The 22113-nt window shown below is 42.7% G+C and overlaps 1 protein-coding gene and 1 non-coding gene across 6 annotated transcripts in view; both read left to right on the forward strand.

Moving 5' to 3' along the window:
• Prdm10 (PR/SET domain 10) overlaps positions 1-22113 on the forward strand; it is a 100888-nt gene that overhangs the window by 56203 nt on the left and 22572 nt on the right. For 2 of the 5 annotated variants that reach the window (XR_005974738.1, XM_041657200.1), the window contains exons 9-16: positions 956-1073; positions 4770-4899; positions 5707-5949; positions 7830-7841; positions 11127-11474; positions 13956-14111; positions 20601-20780; positions 21981-22091. Coding sequence is in view for 4 of the 5 variants with exons in the window: in XM_041657200.1 (XP_041513134.1) it covers positions 956-1073; positions 4770-4899; positions 5707-5949; positions 7830-7841; positions 11127-11474; positions 13956-14111; positions 20601-20780; positions 21981-22091 (1298 nt within the window). In the remaining variant the exon portion in view is untranslated. The remainder of the gene's footprint in view (positions 1-955; positions 1074-4769; positions 4900-5706; positions 5950-7829; positions 7842-11126; positions 11475-13955; positions 14112-20600; positions 20781-21980; positions 22092-22113) is intronic. The other 3 variants (XM_041657202.1, XM_041657201.1, XM_041657203.1) reach the window with 3 other exon arrangements.
• On the forward strand, positions 15243-15399 carry LOC121452031. The gene has a single exon (XR_005974771.1). It is a non-coding gene; the product is annotated as a U1 spliceosomal RNA (small nuclear RNA).

Raw genomic sequence — 22113 nt, forward strand, 5'->3', positions numbered from 1 at the left:
AAAGAGACATACAGAGTCTCAGAATGAAGTATTTGTGTCCCCAAGACATAAACCCTCCTGGGGTAGTGATGTGTTGTGCCCAACCATAAAGGCTCAATGTTGTCCAGAGCTTTTATTATATAGGCATGACTCATGGAACGGCTGACCATGTGACTGAACTCAGTCTCTAGCTTCCTTTCCCTGACTTGTTTAAGACTGGCACCAGGAAGCTCAAAGCACTGAAATTCTAATCATAAAGTCCTGTTTTTCCAGCCAGGTCAGCTCCCACCCTGAGCCATCTCAGGGAAAAGTCAGGTAGTACTAATGAAAACAAAGAATGCCCTGTCATTGAGGAAATTCCAATGACTTAGAGGTTACATTCAAAGGCCCAAGCATAAAGGTGATCAGATTTTTTTCCAGCATACAACTGTTGGAAGTTTGTGACTGTGTTGAGTGCAGCTGTATTTACTCGTGTGTGTGTGTGTGTGTGTGTGTGTGTGTGTGTGTGTGTGTGTTAGGGGTGTCTGTGCACACTCTGGTTGGCTGTACAGCTAGGAAAGGGATTGCTACTGAGTCACGGGGTGTGCGCATAATTCAGGCTTGGGAGGTAGGGTTGGACGTTTGCTAGATTGTATTGGACATTGATGTTTGTTATGATAAGGCATTCCCTTAATTATGAGACTTAGATCTGAACCAGGAAGTTATCTAAGCACAGATCTCCTTTATAGATTTTTTTATGTGTCGAGGGTGGTGTGATAGTGTGAATCCTTTGATGTTTTACATGAAAGTTGTAGAGAACAAGACCCTAAATACCACTTCTCTGCCAAACTTCAGCCTCTGATTTGGTAACAGGAAATTAATTCAAATAGTAGTTGCTGTCTACAGTGAAATAAGACGGTGGAGCTAGCAGGAGCTGTTTCTTCCTGGTGTCTGTTGACCATAGCCGTAAATTATGATTTCTCTCTCATGGCTGTAGTCCTTCGAGAGCAAGAGAAGAATTGGCCCTGCTATGAGTGCAATCGCCGGTTCATCAGCTCAGAGCAACTGCAGCAGCACCTCAATTCTCATGATGAGAAACTAGACGTGTTTACCAGGTAGGTATATGAGGCAAAGACTCGCAGACTTGGTTCTTAATGGCTCTCAACCATTGCTGGATGTGTAAAAATATGTGTATGTGTGTGTGCACATATGTATGCGTTTGGGGGGGGCACATGTGTGTGTGTACACAATGCAGGTATGTACAGATAACCAAGTAGGCTGCTGAATACCTTGGGAAATACCTTCTTCTTTATTTTCTGTTAATTTTTTTCCATAATAATCCATACTTGCATTAGGAGATTCTTTTACCCTAGTTAAATCTCTTTTAACTAGATTCTGAATTAGGAATGTTTTTAACTGTTTATTATTTTTATTTTTTATCTGTTTGTGGCTTGCCTGTGCACCATATGTGTGCTCTGGCAGAGACCAGAAGAGGGCGTCAGATCCCTGGAACTGGGTTAGAGACCTTTCTTGGCAGTCTCGTGGTTCCTGGGGATTGAACCCAGGTGCTCTGGAAGCACAGTCAGTTGTTCTTAAGAACAGTCAGTAAACGCCCCCGAATTGGGAATCTTAAGGCAGCAGATACATTTGAAGTAATATGCATCCCTGATTTTCACACTTTTCTCACTACTATCATTTCTTCCCAAGAACAAATTATATGCTTAATTACACTATATAAAAAAGAGACAGGGGAGAGTCATGTAGGATAAAGTAGGCAAGAGCCAGATCAGATGGTACAAAATTTAAACTTACTGAAAAGTATGATGGATGGCCTTCAGGGTACGTAGAGAACCTCAGTCTAGCTAATACAGGGAGTCTCTCTAGAGTTTATTGAGCAGGTCAAGTGAGACTTATGTAGAGAAGGGTGGTAGTAAAGGGACAGGTCCACTTTTACAGGGTTTGGAAAGAGGAGCTGACATAAAACCATATTTTGAAAGATGGGCAAAAAGATGTCTTGGGAGGAACCATATAATTGTCTGCAACACTGAGTACCTATCTTGGGTTTATAGTCACAAAATAGGAAAGAGACCACAGCAAGTGTGTGTGCTGTTTTCCAGCTACGACAGTACCAGTAGAGAGAGGGCTGGGAGCTGAATGACACAGGCTTGTGGTTTCCTTACACACATCAACACAGGGGACATAGCGCAATAGGAGTAGGGATCAAAAGCAAACAGTGATAGTGATAGATAGCTCTGGGAGTGTGTGCTGTGGAAGAAGAGAGGGCAGGGCTGGAAGTGGGTACTAAAGATGGTGATCTGGACAGCGAGAAGATAATTTCAGGTGGACAGTGCATGGACTTGGGATAATGGAACTTTATACTCAGAGTGACAGTGGCGAGGCTATGACCACAGGAGTGAATGTCTTGGGAGGGGACAACACAATGAGATTCAAGTCACTCAGGTTTGAGTATCCCTAAAAGTGTGTCCATGGCTTTTAAGTATGTAACATTTTATACCACACTCTGACTTTTGGTTTGCAGGCCTACAGTCTCTGCTAGATCTCGAGGGCAACAGCTGTCATGTGTATTGTGATGTCTCTGGTGCTTTGCATAGTATATGACACAGACAAAATGTTTACTAACTAACTGCCTATTAAAATAAATTTGTCACGACCAGGAAAGTTCCACTTTTGGATATATTCTACTAACAATGAGCAACTATCAAATTTTTATGTGTAATAATGGCATTATGTTTTTATATGAATGTGTTCATATGTAGAATTGTTAGGATTTGGAGATGCTTCCGGAGGTACTTGCAGCTAAAAGAATGCCTGAAGTTTAATGAGTATATATGTAGGGAAGTAGTGGGGATATAGATAGCATAAGATTGCTCATAAGTCTTAAAATTGAGTATGAATATATTGGCTCATTCTTCTTTTCTCTCCATTTACCTATATCTAGAATTTTCCATAATAAAGAATCTTTTAAAAGTTCCTGGAGTCCAGGTGAGGTGTTGGGTGCCTGTAGTGACAAGTCAGTTGGAGACAGAGGCAGATCCCTTCAGCTCAGGAGTTTTGGCCAGCCTAGGCAACGTAGTAAGACTCCATCTTAGAAAAAGCAAATAAGAAAAAAAAAATCCTGGAAAAATATTTATTTGTTTAATAGCCGCATGGAAGAGTGAAACATGATCTTATTAATATTATATGAATCCCCCCACACTGTGTTAGCTCTTCATTGCTAGGACAAAATAAATGAGAAAAATAATTTAAGGGGAGAGGATTGTTTTGTTTGTAGGTTCAGTCTTCTGTGGTGGAAAGGGCACGACAGAGCAGAGCTGTTCACCTCCCAGTGCCAAACAGCAGTGAGAGGACGCCCGTCCTAGTGACTTTCTCCTTTTTAGAGCATTGAGACCCCCACTGTAGAGGATGGTGCTCTCTGCATTGAGAGCAGCTCTCTCCTACTTAGTAAACCCTCTCTGGAAACAGTCACACACACAACAAAGGTGTGCTTTGTGTCCTGTGTGCTTTTCAGTCTAGTCAGGTTGACAGTTGGGGTGAGCCAGCACACATATCTTCCAAAATAAGTTTATAATGCTCTTTTTGATTCCACTTGCCCCACTCCTTGCCTCAACCAGGGCCTCACACATGTTGAGCAAGCACTCTGCTGCTGGCTACAATCCAATCTCTCTCTCTCTCTCTCTCTCTCTCTCTCCCCCTCTCCCTCTCCCTCTCCCTCCCCTCCCCTTCCCTCCCCTTCTCTCCCCTTCTCCCTCCTCTCATTGTTTTGAGATACAGTTTGATGTGGTCCAGACTGGCTTTGAACTTATTATGTGACTGGGGGTGATCTTAAATTTCCGATCCTCCTGCTTCCACTTCTTGAGTGTTGGAATTACAAGTGTGTATTCATATCTGGCATATGCAGTCCTAGGTGTGCTAGAGAAGCACTCTACAACTAAACTCCATCCCCAGCCCAGGAGGCTCATCTGATAGGGACCCTTTGCCTATTGGGACTCAGTTACAGGGGACTTTTTTTTTGTTTGTTTTTTGAGACAGGGTTTCTTTGTGTAGCCCTGGCTGTCCTGGAACTGGCCCTGTAGACCAGGCTGGCCTCAAAATCACAGAGATCGCTGGGTGGTGGTGGCGCACGCCTTTAATCCCAGCACTTGGGAGGCAGAGGCAAGCGGATCTTTGTGAGTTCAAGACCAGCCTGGTCTACAAGAGCTAGTTCCAGGACAGGCTCCAAAACCACAGAGAAACCCTGTCTCGAAAAACAAAAAACAACAACAACAACAAAAATCACAGAGCTCCACCTGCCTCTGCCTCCTGAATTCTAGGATTAAAGGTGCCCTGCTAGGGGACTTTTTAAATTTGTTGTTGGCTTGTTCAAGAACAGTTGAATTAGGAATTTGTTTTGACTATCTAGAAAGCTGTGGAAAACAGGACTGTTATTTGAATTTAGCCACATTTCTGGGAATGAATAGGAGCCGATGCAAAGGAGAAAGAGAAGACTGGACTGAATTCTGGGAGCCAGCTGTAGGGCAAGCATGCCCTGTCCTGTTTGCATCTCTCACCTCCTTTCAAAAGCAAAATGTTGTCAGTTTTTTTTAGCCCTTATTTTCTCCCAAATTTTTAAGACATCTCTGGTTTGTAGAGAAAAGATGAGAAATGTCAGGAGCACACATTAGCAAAACAGTGGTTTCCATCATAAAAAAGAACCAGAGGAAGTGATACAGTGAGAAGAACTAAGACCAACCTAGGGAGTGATGCTGTAGGGTGCCATGTGATGCTGATGTAACCCAGTCTCTTGTCCCCAGAACAAGAGGTAGAGGACGGGGTCGAGGCAAGAGGAGATTTGGCCCAGGTCGGCGGCCCGGGCGTCCTCCAAAATTTATCCGCTTGGAAATCACCAGTGAAAATGGGGAGAAGAGTGACGACGGGACACAGGTACTGGGGGTCCCAGGGCTCCTCTGTAGACGTTTGCTTGGGGAGTCCTCATTGTGCCTAGATAGAATACCTTTCTGGTGTTTACAATCCTGTCTTAGAGTGCTGTCCTGTTAACTAAAGTAGGATTGGAACAGTGGAATTTTTATTGTTGTTGTGGGTTGTTTGTTTGTTTGTTTTGAGACAGGGTTTCTCTGTGTAGCCATGGCTGTCCTGGAATTTGCTTTGTAGATTAGGCTGGCCTCAAACCCACAGAGATCTGCCTGCCTCTGCTTCCCGAGTGCTGGGATTAAAGGCGTGCGCCACCACTGCCTGGTCTAAAAACAGTATTTTCAAGTGTTGCTTATAATACAGATTTAACTTTGCTGTCCTAAAGATTTGAAATTGACTGGATGTGTTCTGGGACGGCTTTACTTACTTAACTTAACTGATATTCTAGAAAGAGTGTGTCAGTTTTTTTGTTCTGGGACCAGAGATGCCTTACCATTTTGCATTCTGCACTCACTTATCTAGATAGTCAAAACAAATTATCTCAGAGGGAGAGTATTATTTTCTGCATCATAATGCTAATCAGTTTTTTTTTTTAAAGTTGTAGCTGGGCTAGGCGGCATATTCTATAGTCCTAGCTGCTCATGAAGCTGAGGCAGGAGGACTGTTTCAGCCTAGGAGGTTTTGGCCAGCCTAGAAATGTAGCAAGACCCTATCTCTTAACTAAATAAATAGCAATGATTTTGAATTTGAGCCAATAGTCCCTGTATTGCTGATCTTTATGTAGATAGGGAGGTAATTCCTGGTGTTTGCAAAATTCAGGACTTGCTGCATTTCCCCACAAAGGAGCAGTTCGATGAGGCTGAGCCAGCTGCCCTGAACGGACTAGATCAACCAGAACAAGCATCTATCCCAATCCCCCAGCTGCCACAGGAAACCCCATCTTCTCTGGAGCAGGAACCAGAAACGCACACCTTGCACCTGCAGCCACAGCAAGAAGAGACTGTACTGCCTGCCCCGACCACTTTGACAGCGGATGACATGCGCAGGGCCAAACGCATCCGAGTAAGTGGGCAAGTACACAGTCTCTGGCTGGCTGGTCACCCTCCTCCTCTTGGCCAGCTCTCTCAAGGCTTTTGTTGACCATTCACTTCGAAATCTTGCGTCTAGCCTTCTAAATGCTCTTTATATTGCCTTATTTTGCAAAAGTGCTTTTCTCAGTGTTTCTGTTTATGGCAAGCTGACATGGCTGTCCTAGAGTCAGCCAACATAGCTGTGACACACAGAGGCCTGCATTTGGGCGGCTCATAGACTAGTATACTTAAAATAGGAGAGCTCCCTATATTTCTGAACTCAAAATTTCAAAATAGGTACTTAAGTATATTTAACTACCATAATTATTTCTATTTTACTTAACTTCCTTCTTTCCTTCTTTCCTTCTTTCCTTCCTTCCTTCCTTCCTTCCTTCTTTCCTTTCTTTCTTTCTTCTCATGCTATAGGTTGAACCAAAGGCCTTACACAGGCTAAACAGGGGTTCTTCCCCTGAGCTGTATTTCCCAACCTAAAATATTAGTATTTTCAACCATCTTCATCTCTGTCTAATCATAACTCTCAAGGAAATTATGGGTAACTAGATGTAGTTATTTGTGGTTTCTGAGGGAGACCAGCAAGTGTCAGGTTCAGGGCACACACCAGGCACAGCTTAAAGCAGAGCAGCACGTTTGGGAGCTGGTCAGTGTGTCAGCTGTGAGGCCTGTGTCTCGTTTTTAGACTGTGCTGCAGAGGTCCATTGCCTTCCATTTCTGACCTGCTTTATTATTATTATTATTTTGTGGGTTGCATTTGAGCCTGAGTTAGGAACTGCAGTGGGTGTGTATAGGAAGCAGTATGGTTTGGTGTGATGTCTATGTCGACAACAAACAATGATATAAACCTGTGTTTGTGGCAGCTAGTGTGTAAAAAGATTTGTAGATGCTTGTCTTGTACATAAAAGAGACGTGTAAAACTTTAGATTTTCTAGATGGATGATGACTAGCTTCGGTTTGTTCTGGTCTTTTCTTCCTTTCTTTCTAACGATGGTTAGTCCAGGCATTGAAGGTGCGCCTCGGAGACAGGGATAGCGACTCGTGGCCGCAGTCTTGCTGTGAACGAGAGAGACTGGGTCTGTTCCCTCTTTTGGTCTGCTTCTTTCCTGTAGGCTAGAAGGGACCCCGGAAGTGCCTTTCATTTAATAGTATATTTACACATTCTTAGTCACATGATAGCCTCGAAGGGCTCTGAAAACTGTTTAAATTTCCTTTATGAGGGTTCTAGAATTGAAATATAAACAATTCTCAGCTCATTCTGTATAACTTCAAGAATTTCATAAAGAAAGAAAAATCGTGTAAACGAATGGTAATTGAAATACATCTAACTTTTGTCTCTCTATATATAATTTCAAACATTCATAAATATAGGCCTTGAAGAGAAATTGTGTGACCAAAGACAGAAATTGTGTCTTCTTATTCATCACTATATGTTACTTCCCAGTTTGCACTAGTCCTCTTGCCCAGCTACCGTCACTTGTCCTGTGGTAATTCTGATGCCTTACCAAGCTGAGGGAAAATGCTTGCTCCATTTAATTGTTTTGAAGGGAAAAAGAAGAAAAGCTTCCACAGTAGTCAAGCTGGGGGTGTGCAAGCATAGAAAAGCTGTTTGGTTCTCAAGAGGCGGGGTACTGGTTCCAGCACAAGTTTCTTTACATCAAAGCAAAAGCCACATGTGTGAAGCCTTTGGAGGTTAATATTAGTTGATCTGTCTTGATTTTTCCCCTCATACATTCTAAAAAGTAGGGCTGTATATTTTTCCATCTTTTTACCCAGATTGGTAATGACCAACTGAAGGGAAGTCTTCCAATCCAATTGGTAATGTAACTATTTTTCTCTCCTCTAATGCTGCCTGCTCAGTTGGAGCTGCAGGTAGGTTTGTTTCCTGTGTTTCACGTAACAGAATGTTATTTAAGTGTTTGTTGACCTGCTGTTCTTTGCATCCTGTACTTACTAAATCCAGATGGAAAACACAATTTGGATGCCTCTGTAAATGCAAATTAATGAATAATGAGAATTTATTTGCAAATAGACGAATGAGTAAATTGTGGGCTGCAGTCTTCCTGTGCAAATGAAGACGAGGACTAAGTGATCTCCATGGCCCCTTCCAGCTGTGAAACAATTTCAGTGATCTTTGTCGTGGTGCTGGACTCGGGCTGCATGTTCAGCAGTATCTGGGCAACCAACATAGCTTGGGCCTCTAGGGGCTTGTAGGCTAACAAGGAGCCAGCGTTCACAGAGGGCTCTTCGCATTTCTGTGTCAAATATACAAGTGCACTCCATGACTGCACTGGGAAATGAGAAGAATAAAGGGCCAAATATGGGGAAGTCAGGAAAGAATTTGTAGATAGGAGGAGACAGGCCCTTGGAAAACTTCCTATGGAAGGTGGATAACTCCATAGGAAATCAACCATAGGATCAGAGGCCCAGGCACAAGATGTGCTTGGTGCCCTTATGGGACAAGTGCAAGCAGTATCTCGATTCTGGTATGGGTGTCAGGTGAAGGAGAGTGGAGAGTGGGGTGTGTTGGGCAGGGTTAGTCCACCAAAGGTTTTGAAAGCTGGTTGCATGATAAACTGAAGAATTATTTGTTTTTTTTTTGCTTTTTTTTTCACATAATCAAAACCCAACAAACAAGCTGATTCATTGTCTTTAGTCTCAGGATCAAAATAATATGAAAATGAATCAATAGTGTGACTTTGCTCAGCTATTCATTTCACACATTAGAACCATTGTACAAATGAAGAATCTTCTCTCAGAATTCACTGTCACGTAGCCGAGCTAGAAGGAAGATACTGTTTTAACATTGTTTGAGCAGCTAATGTACTGTAAGGTATGGTAACACTGACTAACAGAGCTCAGGGATTAGAAGATTCATAGTGCATCTGTGTGCAGCCTCCCTGTTTGAGATGGTTTCTTCCAGAAGTGGCCCAGGTGTGGCTATGCACAAAAGAGCTACCTTAGAGCAGAATCAGCCTGCAAGTAGGTCAAGGGTGGGGGTAGCCCGTTGTGTACCAGGGAAACTACCATAGAGCAGCGCCAGCCTGTAAGTGGGTCAAAGGTGGGGGTAGCCCAGCACTTTCACTGCCCTGTAACATGAGTACCATTAGCTCTTCTAGAAGCAGGCCAGATCTCAAGCACTCAGACAGTGTGCAGGGCTCTGTGGAAGCGACCAGATGATAATGGTTGCGATGGAACCAAGGAAGGAGAGCCAGGTGGCTGCTCCATTCAAATCAGATGCCTGTAGGCTCTCATGCTAATCAGAAGTGACAGGAGACTGGGGAGCATAACGGAGCAAAGTGAAGCTGAACTCTGGATTTGGCACTAGGAAAAATGGAGTCCCCTGTGGGAACACCCACTATTGTGCAGCAGGTCTGTCTTTGGTAACCTGACCGCGGCCTTCTTTGGTAACCTGACCGTGGCCTGATCAAGGAAGAGATTTGCATATGGTAGACCTGCTCCAGATCCTGCATCTTCAGCCAGCTTGAGAAGAGCATCTGTTTACCTGGCATCTCGCCATAGCATTCTGAGAGTAGAGGAAAACAGGAAGAACCTTGCCAAGAGTGTGTCAGGATAAAGTGAAAAGATTAGATTGCTGCCAAGCAGCTTAAGGAAATGAAAGCAACTGTGGCTGATTCATGAAAGATCTGTTCTTCAGGATCTTCGTGGATGCTGTAGGAAAGGACCTAGGAATAACTCTAGAGCTTTATCTGAAGTATATTGTATTAATTTTCAAGCCAATATGTGAGACTTCCTGTGACTAAGTAGTTTATAAAGGTTTCTAAACACAAAAAAGGATAAAATGTGGGGCTCTACTCCCATGCTTCAAGCAGCCTCCGTCAATTTAGGCAGACAACAGAATTGTCATTCACCTCGCAAGTGACTAGATGCATCTTAAAATGCCTCTCCTACCTTGTTAGTGAAGCCTGGAGAGACAGTTTCCTGTTATGTGAACTGCACCATGCTCAGAAATTTCCGTGAATCAAAAATAGACATTTTGCTTCCCCCATTAATCTTTCAGTGACTCTTCCTTAAAGCTGCCCAGGAGCACCAGTTACAGGTGTGATCTGAAGGGCTCCCCACTGTAAAGCCATCTAGACCTCTGCCTCCTCGCTCTGAGGAACATAGGAATGAATCTTCCTTGTGGCACAAATAAATATTGATTCTGTGTTCTCTGTGGGAAAGGTTTCTGTAGGGTTTGCTCTCAGCGGAGCGCCAGCTATTAGTCTAGCAACTGTGACAGATTCCAGGGAGATCTATCTTTTCTGTCCCTCTGACAGTTGCGTGGATTCGCAAGACAGCTAACCAGCCCTAGAAGGGCAATTTGTTCTGAAAAGGAAAACCTAGATTGACCTGTTTAGACCGGAAGCACAGCAGGGAGCATAGCTTTGGTAGGCGGCACTCTAGCTAGAACTGACCAACTACCGTGGGAACTAGTCCTCTGTAAGATCTGAAATATATAAATATATATATATATATATATATATCTTCAATTTATGGTATGTTTATGTCATGCCCCACAAACAAATACATTCACATAAATCTTCATTTCCCCTTTCAGCTTATTTTCTTACATTGATATTAGTAATTCACGTTGCATAAAATCCACTGATTTAATTTTTTATGCTCAAAGAAACCCCTTATCTTTGTCTTTCTCTGCCTCCCCCACAACCCTCCGGAAGGTCTAAGTGCCCTTCAGTTCCTGTTATTTTATTGTGAAATGTTTCAGATTCCTTCATCAAGGACTTTTAACTGACATATTCTAGTCTCATTCACACGTATGATTTACCCAAGTTTTTTCTTTCAAATCTCCAATTTTTGTTTGTTCTGTTCTATGTTTGTTTTCTTTCTTTTAGTTTTCTGTTGAAAACAGGTTTTGAGCAGGGTGTAGTGGCACATGCCTTTAATCCTAGCACTTGGGATGATGCCGAGGCATGGGATCTTTGTGAGTTCCAGGACAGCCAGAACTATACAGAGAGACCCTGTCTTAAAAAAAAAAAGCTTTGAAATGTACGTATATCACATATAGATATAAAGTGAAACTCCAAATGGTAGCTTCAGCCTGAAGGGCTCTCAGCAGTCAGTCTCCTTTTGTGTAAGTCTGATTGCGGCTGTCACCCTTGGGCCTCACCACACGGTCCTGTTTGTGTCTTTCAGAATGCAGCTCTTCAGCATCTGTTTATCCGGAAGTCCTTCCGGCCTTTTAAATGTCTGCAGTGTGGGAAAGCCTTCCGGGAGAAGGACAAACTGGACCAGCACTTGCGCTTCCACGGGCGGGAGGGGAACTGCCCGTTGACCTGTGATCTCTGTAACAAGGGCTTTATCAGCAGCGCCTCCTTGGAGAGCCACATGAAGCTCCATTCTGACCAGAAGACTTACTCTTGCATTTTTTGCCCAGAATCCTTTGACCGCCTTGATTTGTTGAAAGATCATGTGGCCATTCATATCAATGATGGCTACTTCACCTGCCCAACCTGTAAGAAACGGTTCCCAGATTTTATCCAGGTGAGTGTGTGCGCCTGAGATTCCTGTCTGCTTCCAATTTTTTGTAAAAGAAACTTCAATTTTTGGAAAACCGAGACCATTCAGCACCTATATTTTCATCTTTTTTTTTTTTTTTTAAATTTTTGAAGTATCTCTGCAATAGTTTTCAAACTACTTTTCACATACAGAGTATTTTTTTTTCCCTTGGCTCTCAGGAACAGTGTTGTTTAAATTCTTAAATTATGTTTATAGTAATAAACATGAGCTCTGGGCTGGCAAAATAGCCAAGGGGGTAAAGCTGCTTACTATCAAGCCCAACGATCCGAGTTCAATCCCTGGAGCCCACATGAGAACCTGAAATTACTTGGCATGAGTGAGAAGGAAACATAGAACATGCAGCAAACTTGCTTAGGAGTTTATTAGGGGGGCGTATACAGATCTGGTGAGGTGGGTCGCTGTGCAGAGAGAGAGCTGAAGATGGCTCGTCCAACTTTTAAAGGCATGCGCAGAGGGACATGCATACATACGCAGACGACGGAGCTCACAGACGCGCGCAAGGGCTCACACAGCTGCGTCATATGTAGATGGTGCAACCAAGACGCACATGTGGGATCCTTTAAGATCCCCGGGGCCATTAGGCACTTCTGCCTGAGTTTTTGTCCGCACATGCGTGGTCCTAGAACCTGGAAGTGTCAGCCATGCTGTGGCCGAATCATAACAGAACTTCCCCTGCAAATTGTCCTCTGATATCCAGATGTTCATCGTAGTGCACATGCACTAAAGATAAATGTAAGAAAAAAATCTTGGAAACACCAAATCTGGTTATTATTTTTAAAAAGTCTTTTTAAGAATCTTTGTCAAATATCCATTACTCATAAAACAACATAGAATCTTTAGAACGTATTTCTTTATATCTGGATGGGAAGCATCTCTCTACCATTCTAGTTTTCTGTTTTACTTTACTAAGGTTATATATTTTGAAAAGAAACAAAGAGAGTTGGCATATAAGATGCTGTCATGTCAAGCACTATCTTTTCTGTAGAACTGGGGCAAAATTTAATTTTGAGTAAAAATATTTTTATATTCAGTAAATAATTAAATCATAATATCTCATAAAATATTCTTTAGAAATTACAAAAGCAAAAGAACTGTGATTTAATCATAGATTTTTTGTTGTTTTTTTGTTTGTTTGTTTTTTCAAGACAAGGTTTCTCTGTAGCTTTTTTTTTTTTTTTTTTTTTTTTTTTTTTTTGGTTTTTTCGAGACAGGGTTTCTCTGTGGCTTTGGAGCCTGTCCTGGAACTAGCTCTTGTAGACCAGGCTGGTCTCGAACTCACCTGCCTCTGCCTCCCGAGTGCTGGGATTACAGGCGTGTGCCACCACCGCCCGGCTCTCTGTAGCTTTGGTGCCTGTCCTGGAACTAGCTCTGAAGACCGGGCTGGCCTTGAACTTAGAGAGATCCACCTGCCTCCCAAGTGCTGGGATTAAAGGCGTGCACCACCAGCCACCTGGCCTAATCGTGTTTCTTCTAACAATGAGAGTCTTGAGAAGTTTTTTTCCACACAGTTAGAAAGTTGTTGAGGCATAATGCAATGGATAAGGAACTCTGATGTTGGGGAAGCCAAGTGCTTTAAAGGAACAGTTCAGTAGATTTTCTACTAAACTGTCTATAGCTTACTTACCATCACCCCCACCCACACAGTGCTGGCTCTTGGATTCAAAGCATCCTCCATGTTAAGCACACATTATACTATTGAGCCGTATCCCTTCCCAAAGCCTTTTCATGCATTATTTATAGCTGAGAGAGTTCAGAACCTGAGTCCTTCTCTACCCTCCACCCCAACTGAAGTCCTGGAGTTGAATCCAGGGTAAAACTGTCCGATTAGCTGAAAGCGAAGTGTCTATGGCCCAGCCGAGGAGGAAGGAAATCAGTCCATATAATGAACATGTAGTATTGCCAATGTATCTGATCCCTGTCTTTTGTTCTTTAGAACCTGACTCGTTTCTTCCAGTACTGAGACCAAACCTAGGGCCTCGAGTGCATGTGGCTGCAGGCAACTGTGTTATACAGAGCTGTATCCCAGACCTGATTTTATAGGAAGACATGAAAGGGTCAGCTATTAATGATGCAGAATTACCTCTACATATGTAGAAACAAAAATGAGGACAAATGACTTTTGTTTTCTTATAGGTAATATTTAGCAAGATTCATTAAAATCCAAAGCAACTTTACGTTTTAGCCTTCTTAAAAAGGAAAGAAAATTGTACAAGAGATCGAGGCGGTGCTCTTTCTTCCTATGAGTTACCTGGGAGGTTCAGATTTCTAGGACTCTGGCCTGTGCTGTTTCTTTGTGACAAGCACAGCCTGTGTTCCTGAATGCAGTCATCCCTTGATGATAACCAGGCTCCTCAAAGTCCTCAGTGGTGTGTTGGTGCCCTCTAGCGTCATAGCCACCTCTGGTTCTTTCTTTTGGCCTGAGTGTCCCCTGGTCTTTACTGCCAGGTGAAAAAGCACGTGCGCAGCTTCCACTCTGAAAAGATCTACCAGTGTACTGAGTGTGACAAGGCCTTCTGTCGCCCTGACAAGCTGAGACTGCACATGCTCCGGCATTCCGACCGCAAGGACTTCCTGTGTTCCACCTGTGGGAAACAATTTAAGGTAGGACGCCAACCTGCAGCCAGAGGAAACTGTCCAGCCTAGGATTAAGTCAGGCTAAGGACAGACACCTGCTTGTTTCATGGCTTTGTGCACATGCTCTAAGTAATGGATAGTAGAACGAGATTGTTATTGACAGAGGCCTAAGAGACCAGTTTATTTATGTACTAATTAAATCAAGAGGTTGCTGTTGTTGTTGTTGTTGACTATCAGATGAGAACCTGCAGGTAAGTCACCTAAGCAAGATCTTCTTCAGCAGAGATGGGAAACATAAAGATGTCTGAGGGGACGGAGCAGAGGGATTAGACTGCTCTGGAGAATGCAGTGATTTCAAGGACTCAAAAAGACGTAAGTAGTTTGGCATGGAATCGCAGTCTTGAGGAGGCAGAGGCAGAAGGAGCTTGAATTTTTGGCTAGCCGAAGCTATATAGTAAATGGCAAGCCAGTTTGTGCTACATAGTGAACACAAAAGAAAACAAAATGAAACCCAAACCAGTAATCTGCCTAGAATTAAGAAGAAACGAAGGGGAAGTCTGCAGGAAACTTGGAGGTATTTGTTGTTGGGAGGCGTTGCTAAACATGGCTAGGCTAACTTGTTATAGCTGCTGGGAAGAGGGCCAGTGAGATTGTTCAGTGGGTAGAGGCCACACGAACCTGGGAATCTGAGTTCCGTATCTGAATCCCACAGTAGAAGGGAGAACCTACCCCTAAAAATTGTCCTTTGCCCTTCAAGTGTGCTTGTTGTACTTGAATGTCCTTGCCATACTAATGATCAATAAAATTAATTAAGTTGAAAGAAACTGGGGATTATTGGGAGGGGACAAGTAAGAGGTATGTTCATATGGAATGTGAACATTGAAGAGAAAAAGCTTAAGCTTTGTGGTACATCCCTTATAGATCAATTATGGAATTTATTTTGATGGCTTACAGTATATCATCATGTTTGAAATGGCTGAAGAATTCCACTATGAGTTGTGTATGGAGGCATCTACCTGAAATCTCAGTGCTTGGGAAGCTGATACAGGGGAATTGCCATGAGGTTGAGGTCAGCTTAGACTATGTAGCAAATTAAGGACCAGCCTGGGTATACAGTCTCAAAAAGCTCCTGGGCATGCAGCCTACCTTTAAGATGGTTTGTTTATCTGGCAGGGGAGATACCATGATCACGAATATGGCTTTGCCAGGGCGAAGCTTATCCATTGCACTGCAGATGAGCTCACCCCTGTGATTTCCCAGCAAACTTGACTGCAGAATTTGTAGTAATGGTGGATTGTGTTCATGCTCTCCCATTGAGTAAAGTAAAAATAAATAAATAAGTAAATAAAAAGAGTAGTTTACTTACCCAGTGAGACTTCCTCGAAGAAAGTGTAATCTTTTATTTGCAAGTGGTTATCAATTGAAGTTAGCTTCTAGCTTAGGGATGGGGCATGTGTCCACTTCTTTTTTCAGCTCTAGGACCCCATCTGATGCAGACCCATGCAAGCCCTGTATGTGCTGCCTCAGTCTCTGTGAGTTCAAATGTGCATCAATCCTGTTGACTTAGAGGGCATCATTTCCTTAGTGTCCTCCATCCCCTCTGGCTCTTGTGCCTTTAGTGCCTCCTCTTCTACACACAAGGTTTCTTGAGCCCTGAGAGGAGGGATTTGATGGAGACACCCTGTTTAGGCCCGAGTGTTCCAAGGCCTCTTATTCTCTGTATAATGTCTGACTATGGGTCTCTATGCTTGTTCCCATCTGCTGCAGGAGGCAGCTTCTCTGATGATGTCAGCCATCATCATCATGGTACTCATCTATGAGGATAGCAGAATATCATTTATTGCTTTTTTTTGAACAGTAGTATTTTGGTTTTACCCTAGGTCCCTGGACTATCTAGTGTCAAGTTCTTGGTCACTCAAGTAGTATCAAGTATGGGTTCGATCTCATTTGGAGTGGGCCTTAAGTCAAATCAGATATTGTTTGATTACTCACACAAATATTGTGCTATCATTAGACAAGCACATCTTGCAAGCAGGACATCATTGTAGACAAAGGGTTTGTGACTGGGTTGGTGTTTATATTTTCTTTTGATAGTGTGCAGAGAACCTTCCTGTACCAAAGGCACTAGCATGTAGGGGTGAAGGCTCTTTATGGGCACCAGCTCGGCTTCACTGTGTTTGAGGAGTTGTGTAGGTGTTGTCTTCAGCAATGGGGCCTTGTCAGTTTGTAGAGAGCAACCTATAGTCTTAGCAACAGCCTGGGTTGTTGGGGATTCTCATGGGACCCCTTTGGCCAACAAGTCAATTAGATGTAACCTAATCCTGATACTGGAAACTTTATTTGATAACAAAATGTCTAGTTGGGGCTCTGTTTCCCTTGTTATTTGGCGATTTCATTTAGATCTTCATATATATACATACACACACACACATATATGTGTGTGTGTGTGTGTGTGTGTGTGTGTGTATGTAAGCGGAGACTACTCTTTCATTTCCCAGTTGCCCTGACCCAAATAATTACACAGAAACTATATCATTAACACTGTTTGGCCAATACTTAGGCATATTTTTAGCTAACTCTTTTTTTGTTTGTTTTTCAAGACATGGTTTCTCTGTAGCTTTGGAGCTGGTCCTGGAACTAGCTCATGTAGACCAGTCTGGTCTCGAACTCACAGAGATCTGCCTGCCTCTGTATCCTGAGTGTTGGGATTAAAGGCATGCGCCACCACCCGGCTTCTAGCTAACTCTTATATCTTAAATTAACCCATTTCTATTAATCTGTCTTTTGCCATGAGGGTGTGGCTTACCGGTAAAGGTTCTGGCTGGCAGCTAGCGTCTTTGTCCTTTGGCAGCTGCATGGCATCTTACTGACTCCACCTACTTTCTCTCTATATCTCTGTTTGGATTTCCCGCCTGACTTTACTCTACTAAGCTATTGGCCAAACAGCTTCTTTAATAACCAATGGTAATAGGACATATTCATAGCATACAGAGGGGAATTCCACATCATATGTATATATTTTACAAAGCTTCTACTATATTAGGTTTTCATGCTATACAACTAATGACCCTTATGTTTATGTCTCTCCACATATTCCCTCCCCTAGCCCTCTCTCCCCTCCCCTCCTCACTTGATCTTCTCATTCCAGTCCCCCTTCTATCCATAACTATCTATTAGTTTTATTTATCTTAGCCATTCTGATGGATATAATATGAAATCTCAAAGTAGTTTTGATTTATTTATTTATTTATTTATTTATTTTGTATACAGTATTCTTCTGTGTGTATGTCTGCAGGCCAGAAGAGGGCATCAGACCTCATTACAGATGGTTGTGAGCCACCATGTGGTTGCCGGGAATTGAACTCAGGACCTTTGGAAGAGCAGGCAATGCTCTTAACCACTGAGCCATCTCTCCAGGCCCCAGTAGTTTTGATTTGTATATCCCTGACAACTAAGGATGTTGAATATTTCTTTAAGTGTTTCTCAGCTATTTCCTCTTTTGAGAATTCTGTTTGAATTTGTACCCCATTTTTAAATTGGGTTGTTTTCTTGATATCTAGCTTTTTGAGTTCTTTATATATTTTGGATATTAGCCTTTTTTCAGAAGTAGAGTTGGTAAAATCTTTCCTACTGTGTAGGCTGCCCCTTTGTCCAGATGATGGTGTCCATTGCCATACAGAAGCTTTTCAGATCCATGAGGTTCTGTTTTCAGTTATTGTTCTTAGTGCCTATGCTATTGGTGTTCTGTTCAGAAAGTCTTTTCCTGTGCCAATGAGTTCAAGGCTATTCCCTACTTTCTCTTCTGTCAGGTTCAGTGTATCAGATTTTATGTCAAAGTCTTTGATCCATTTGGAGTTGAGTTTCATGCAGGGTATAAGTATGGATCTATTTGAATTTTTCTTTATGCATCCTGTCCGGAACCTTGAGTACCAACCCCTCAGGGCTCAGAATAGGATGTCTAGGGCAAGCAAATATCTGAAGGTAAAAAAATTAACTCAGTACTTTATGGCTACATATTCTTTATTCCTTTGCACAAAGAAGCATCAAGAAGAAGAAAGAAGGAGAAGGGGTGATGTCCACGAGGTTTCTAATTTTTGCAGACATAGTTGAAAATTCCATAGGCAAAGACTATAATAGTTTGTATATCAAAATCACAAGAGGGCAGGTAGAACTTGACAAAGCAGTACTCTGGAACAGGTGACACTACCCAGGAAAGAGCCAGTGTCCAAGGGGGAAACACCTGACATTCCAAACCATTAGATAAAGTTACTAAATGTTCCTGAATCCTGGACTCACCTATTCTCCTCACCAATCTCTTTTGTGATGTCCATCTTTGGGGACATCCAAATTTGTTTGCTATCAATGGTGTCTTTTTTAGAAAATTTTGTGTGGTCTGTTAGCAGGTAATCTTGTGGAACTGACTCTATGTAAATCTGACTGTTAGAACAAAGAGTGAATGTTATTACTCCTGGTGTGGAGGAATGGAAAGGTCATTCCATTGCCTGTGCGGAAATTACATTGCTGAGATGTTTTGGATTCTCACTTTAATGAAAGTGATTTTTAGTTGTAGAAGCTTCCCAGTAGGATTTTTAGTGTCATTTATGCATTCTATCATATCATCTGTAAATAAAGATACTTTGACTTCTTCCTTTCCAATTTGTATCCCCTTGATCTCTCTCCTTAAGTTGCATCTGGGTTCAGGAAGATTGTTGGTGGAGGCTGCATGCTTGTTTCCTGACTGCCCAGGCCCAAAATAATAACACTGAAAGTATATTAATTACAATACTGCTTGGCCAATGACTCTAGCTAGCTCTTATATCTTAAATTAACTCATTTTTATTCATCTGTGTATCGCCATGTGGTTGTGGCCTACTGGTAAGATTCTGTCCGGCATCTGGCGTCTGGCTCCTGTGGCAGCTATATGGCTTCTGTTTGACTCCACCCACTCTGTCCTCCTCTATCTGCTTGGAATTTCTTCCTTGCTCTATTCTGTGCTTCAGTAGGCCCAAAGTAGCTTTTTTATTAACCAATGGCATTCACAGCATACAGAGGAGAACTGCCATACATTTTGCAGGACACAGAAGAAAGCAACTGATGAACTTTGCCAGTACAAGGTATAAGAGATCTTCAAGTTTCCTGCTTCATGGAACAGTCTGTCAGAAACTATGGGCCTGTTGGCTGAAGATGAATGCCCCAACATTACAGAAGAACTTTGGGTAGCTGTTCAGGCAGCAAGTTGTCTGTGCCAATTTTAGAGTTTTGGAAGTTGCTTACAATACACTTCCTGTTTACTTAGGTAATATTAAATCCTTCTGAAGTCTTTATGGAGTTGAATAACAGATAGTTACAGTTATAGTTTTCCTAAGTTATGATAAAAGATAAAGTAGATATAAATATTGTAACTATAATTCTTGCTTGGTAACTGGTTTGTTGTATGTAATCTTGTTATATTAAAGTTAAAACCTTTTTATTTTGACAGAAAGGGGAGGTGATGTGAGATTTCCCCTCAGTATGCTGTGAAAGCCATTGGTTAATAAAGAAGCTGCTTTGGGCCTACTGTAGCACAGAATAGAGCAAGGCAGGAATTCCAAGCAGCCAGAGGAGGAGAGAGTAGGTAGAAACAGGGAGAAGTCATGTAGCCTCCACAGGAGACAGACACCAGATGCCAGACAGAACCTTACTGGTAGGCTACAACCACGTGGTGATACACAGATTAATAGAAATGAGTTAATTTAAGATATAAGAGCTAACTAGCAATATGCTTTGAGTCATGATCAAGCAGTGTTGCAATTAATATAGTTTCAGTGTGACTATTTTGGGTCTGGGCGACTGGGAAACAAACGAGCAGCCTCTGACTACAGAAGATTGTAATTCTAAGTGCTGGTATCTGCTCTTGTCTCTGTTGGGAGGGTGTTTCTAGATATTGGGGACTGACATTTAGGAATAAGATGGGCTAGAAGTTGGAGCTGAGGGGGCCACAGGTGGGAGGAAAGCAGGGTGTTCTACCAGGATCTGCTTAGTTCCCTGGGAATGAGGGCAGAGAATGTGGAGGGTCACAGCAGGTGGTCTGCTACAATCTGAGGCTGAGACTGGGAAATTGGTGTGGAAAAGACAGGGAGAGTGAAGATATGAAGCTCGCCCACCTGCTTTGCTGGTCTGCTCTGGCAGGCTTAGTTGGTGGTTTCCTGGAGAATTCCTGCTGGAATTAGGGGCTGGGATAATGGCATAAGTCTGGGTGAGGGGAGGGAACTTTGCAGGGGAAGATATGTGTGATTCACTGGAGATGGGGGCAGAGAGGAAGAGGATGTTGAAGTAGGTGGTCTGCTACAGAGCTGAGGATAAGACTGGGGATTGGATTTGGAGGTTATCTGCAGTTAGCCTACCTACTTTCCTGACTGGTGTGGCTGATGGGTTTCCCAGGTATCAGTGTTGATTTTTTTTTTTTTTAAATTACCCTTCAATTAAAAATTTTCTATCCTTGCTCCTACACTGTTTTAACAAAATTTCTCCAAATAGCGAAAAGACAAACTCCGGGAGCACATGCAAAGGATGCATAACCCTGAAAGGGAGGCCAAGAAAGCTGACCGCATCAGCCGCTCCAAGACCTTCAAACCACGCATCACGTCCTCGGACTACGACAGCTTCACGTTCAAGTGCCGTTTGTGCATGATGGGCTTCCGGAGACGAGGCATGCTGGTCAGTGCTGGATGAGCAAATTCCTGCCTCCAGATCCACCCTTCCTGTCAGTGGCAATGAACCTTAACAAAGTAGATTTGTGGGTGTATCAGTTAGAGGCTAGGGGAGACGAAAAGCAGTCCCTCCAATTTGAGCTTCTTTCCTTTCTGTGACAGACACCCTTTTCCCTTCTGAACCACTTTTTGGATGATTTGAAAGTTTCCATGCCCTTCCTTTAACCCCTTTTGATACTAGGAACCGGGGGCCTTGCACCTACTTAGCATGTGCTCTGCCGCTGAACTATATCCCTAGACCTCTACCCCTTTTCGTTATTAGTCTGGTTTTCTTTACCTTGATTTCCTGGTCTTGTCTTATTTTATTTCCCTTCTCTTATTAGTTGAATATTCTTTCTGGTAGGGTCTTTATCTCCTTCCCACTGTTCCCTATCAGTGCCTTCTTTTTTCAGGAAACAATCGTAAGGAAACTTCCCTTTACTGCAGGGAGTGTGGTCCTAGATTAGGGGAAACATCAGGATATTTCACTGCTTTCAGCTGTACCAGTGCAGTTGCAGAGACTGGAGAGAGGGCTCAGAGGTTAAGAGCACTGCCTGCTCTTTCAAAGGTCTTGAGTTTAATTCCCAGCAACCACAGGTGGCTCATAGCCATCTGTAATAAGATCTGGTGCCCTCTTGAGGAAGAGACCTGGTCAGTTGTCCCCATCAACTTAGACCATGAAACTCAATGTGAACAAGTTCAACAGAACCTCTATATACGGGCTGCCCATGCCTGCTTCAGCATTGCCAGGGCATAGATTTCATTCAGAATATCGAGGTGGTTAGAGGGTCATAGTAGTTAAAATATAGAACCTTACTTTGTATCCATTCAGCAGTCTCAGTAAGATAATTGAATAATAAAAGCCAGATTTACATCAGATTAATTCTTTAGGAAATTCATGTAAGATCTATTTATTATGTATACAGTGTTCTGTCTGCATATATTTCTGCATGCCAGAAGAGGGCACCAGATCTCATTACAGATGGTTGTGAGCCACCATGTGGTTGCTGGGAATTGAACTCAGGACCTTTGGAAATGCTGCCAGTGCTCTTAACCTGTCTCTACAGCTCTTGCTTCAGATTTTTAACTTTTAGCACTCATTACCAAAGGCTTTTAATTTCTGATTGTAATGGTACTCTCTCTGTGTGCCTTTTTCTCTCTTTTCCAGGTAAATCACTTATCAAAGAGGCATCCAGACATGAAGATAGAAGAGGTGCCCGAGTTAACCCTCCCCATCATAAAACCCAACCGCGATTACTTCTGTCAGTATTGTGATAAGGTAAAAGTTTATAATACTCTCC

The sequence above is a fragment of the Microtus oregoni genome, unplaced genomic scaffold (assembly GCF_018167655.1).
Source record: "Microtus oregoni isolate MIOR12 unplaced genomic scaffold, Mior012 000008F_ref0000371, whole genome shotgun sequence".
Lineage (NCBI taxonomy): Eukaryota > Metazoa > Chordata > Mammalia > Rodentia > Cricetidae > Microtus > Microtus oregoni.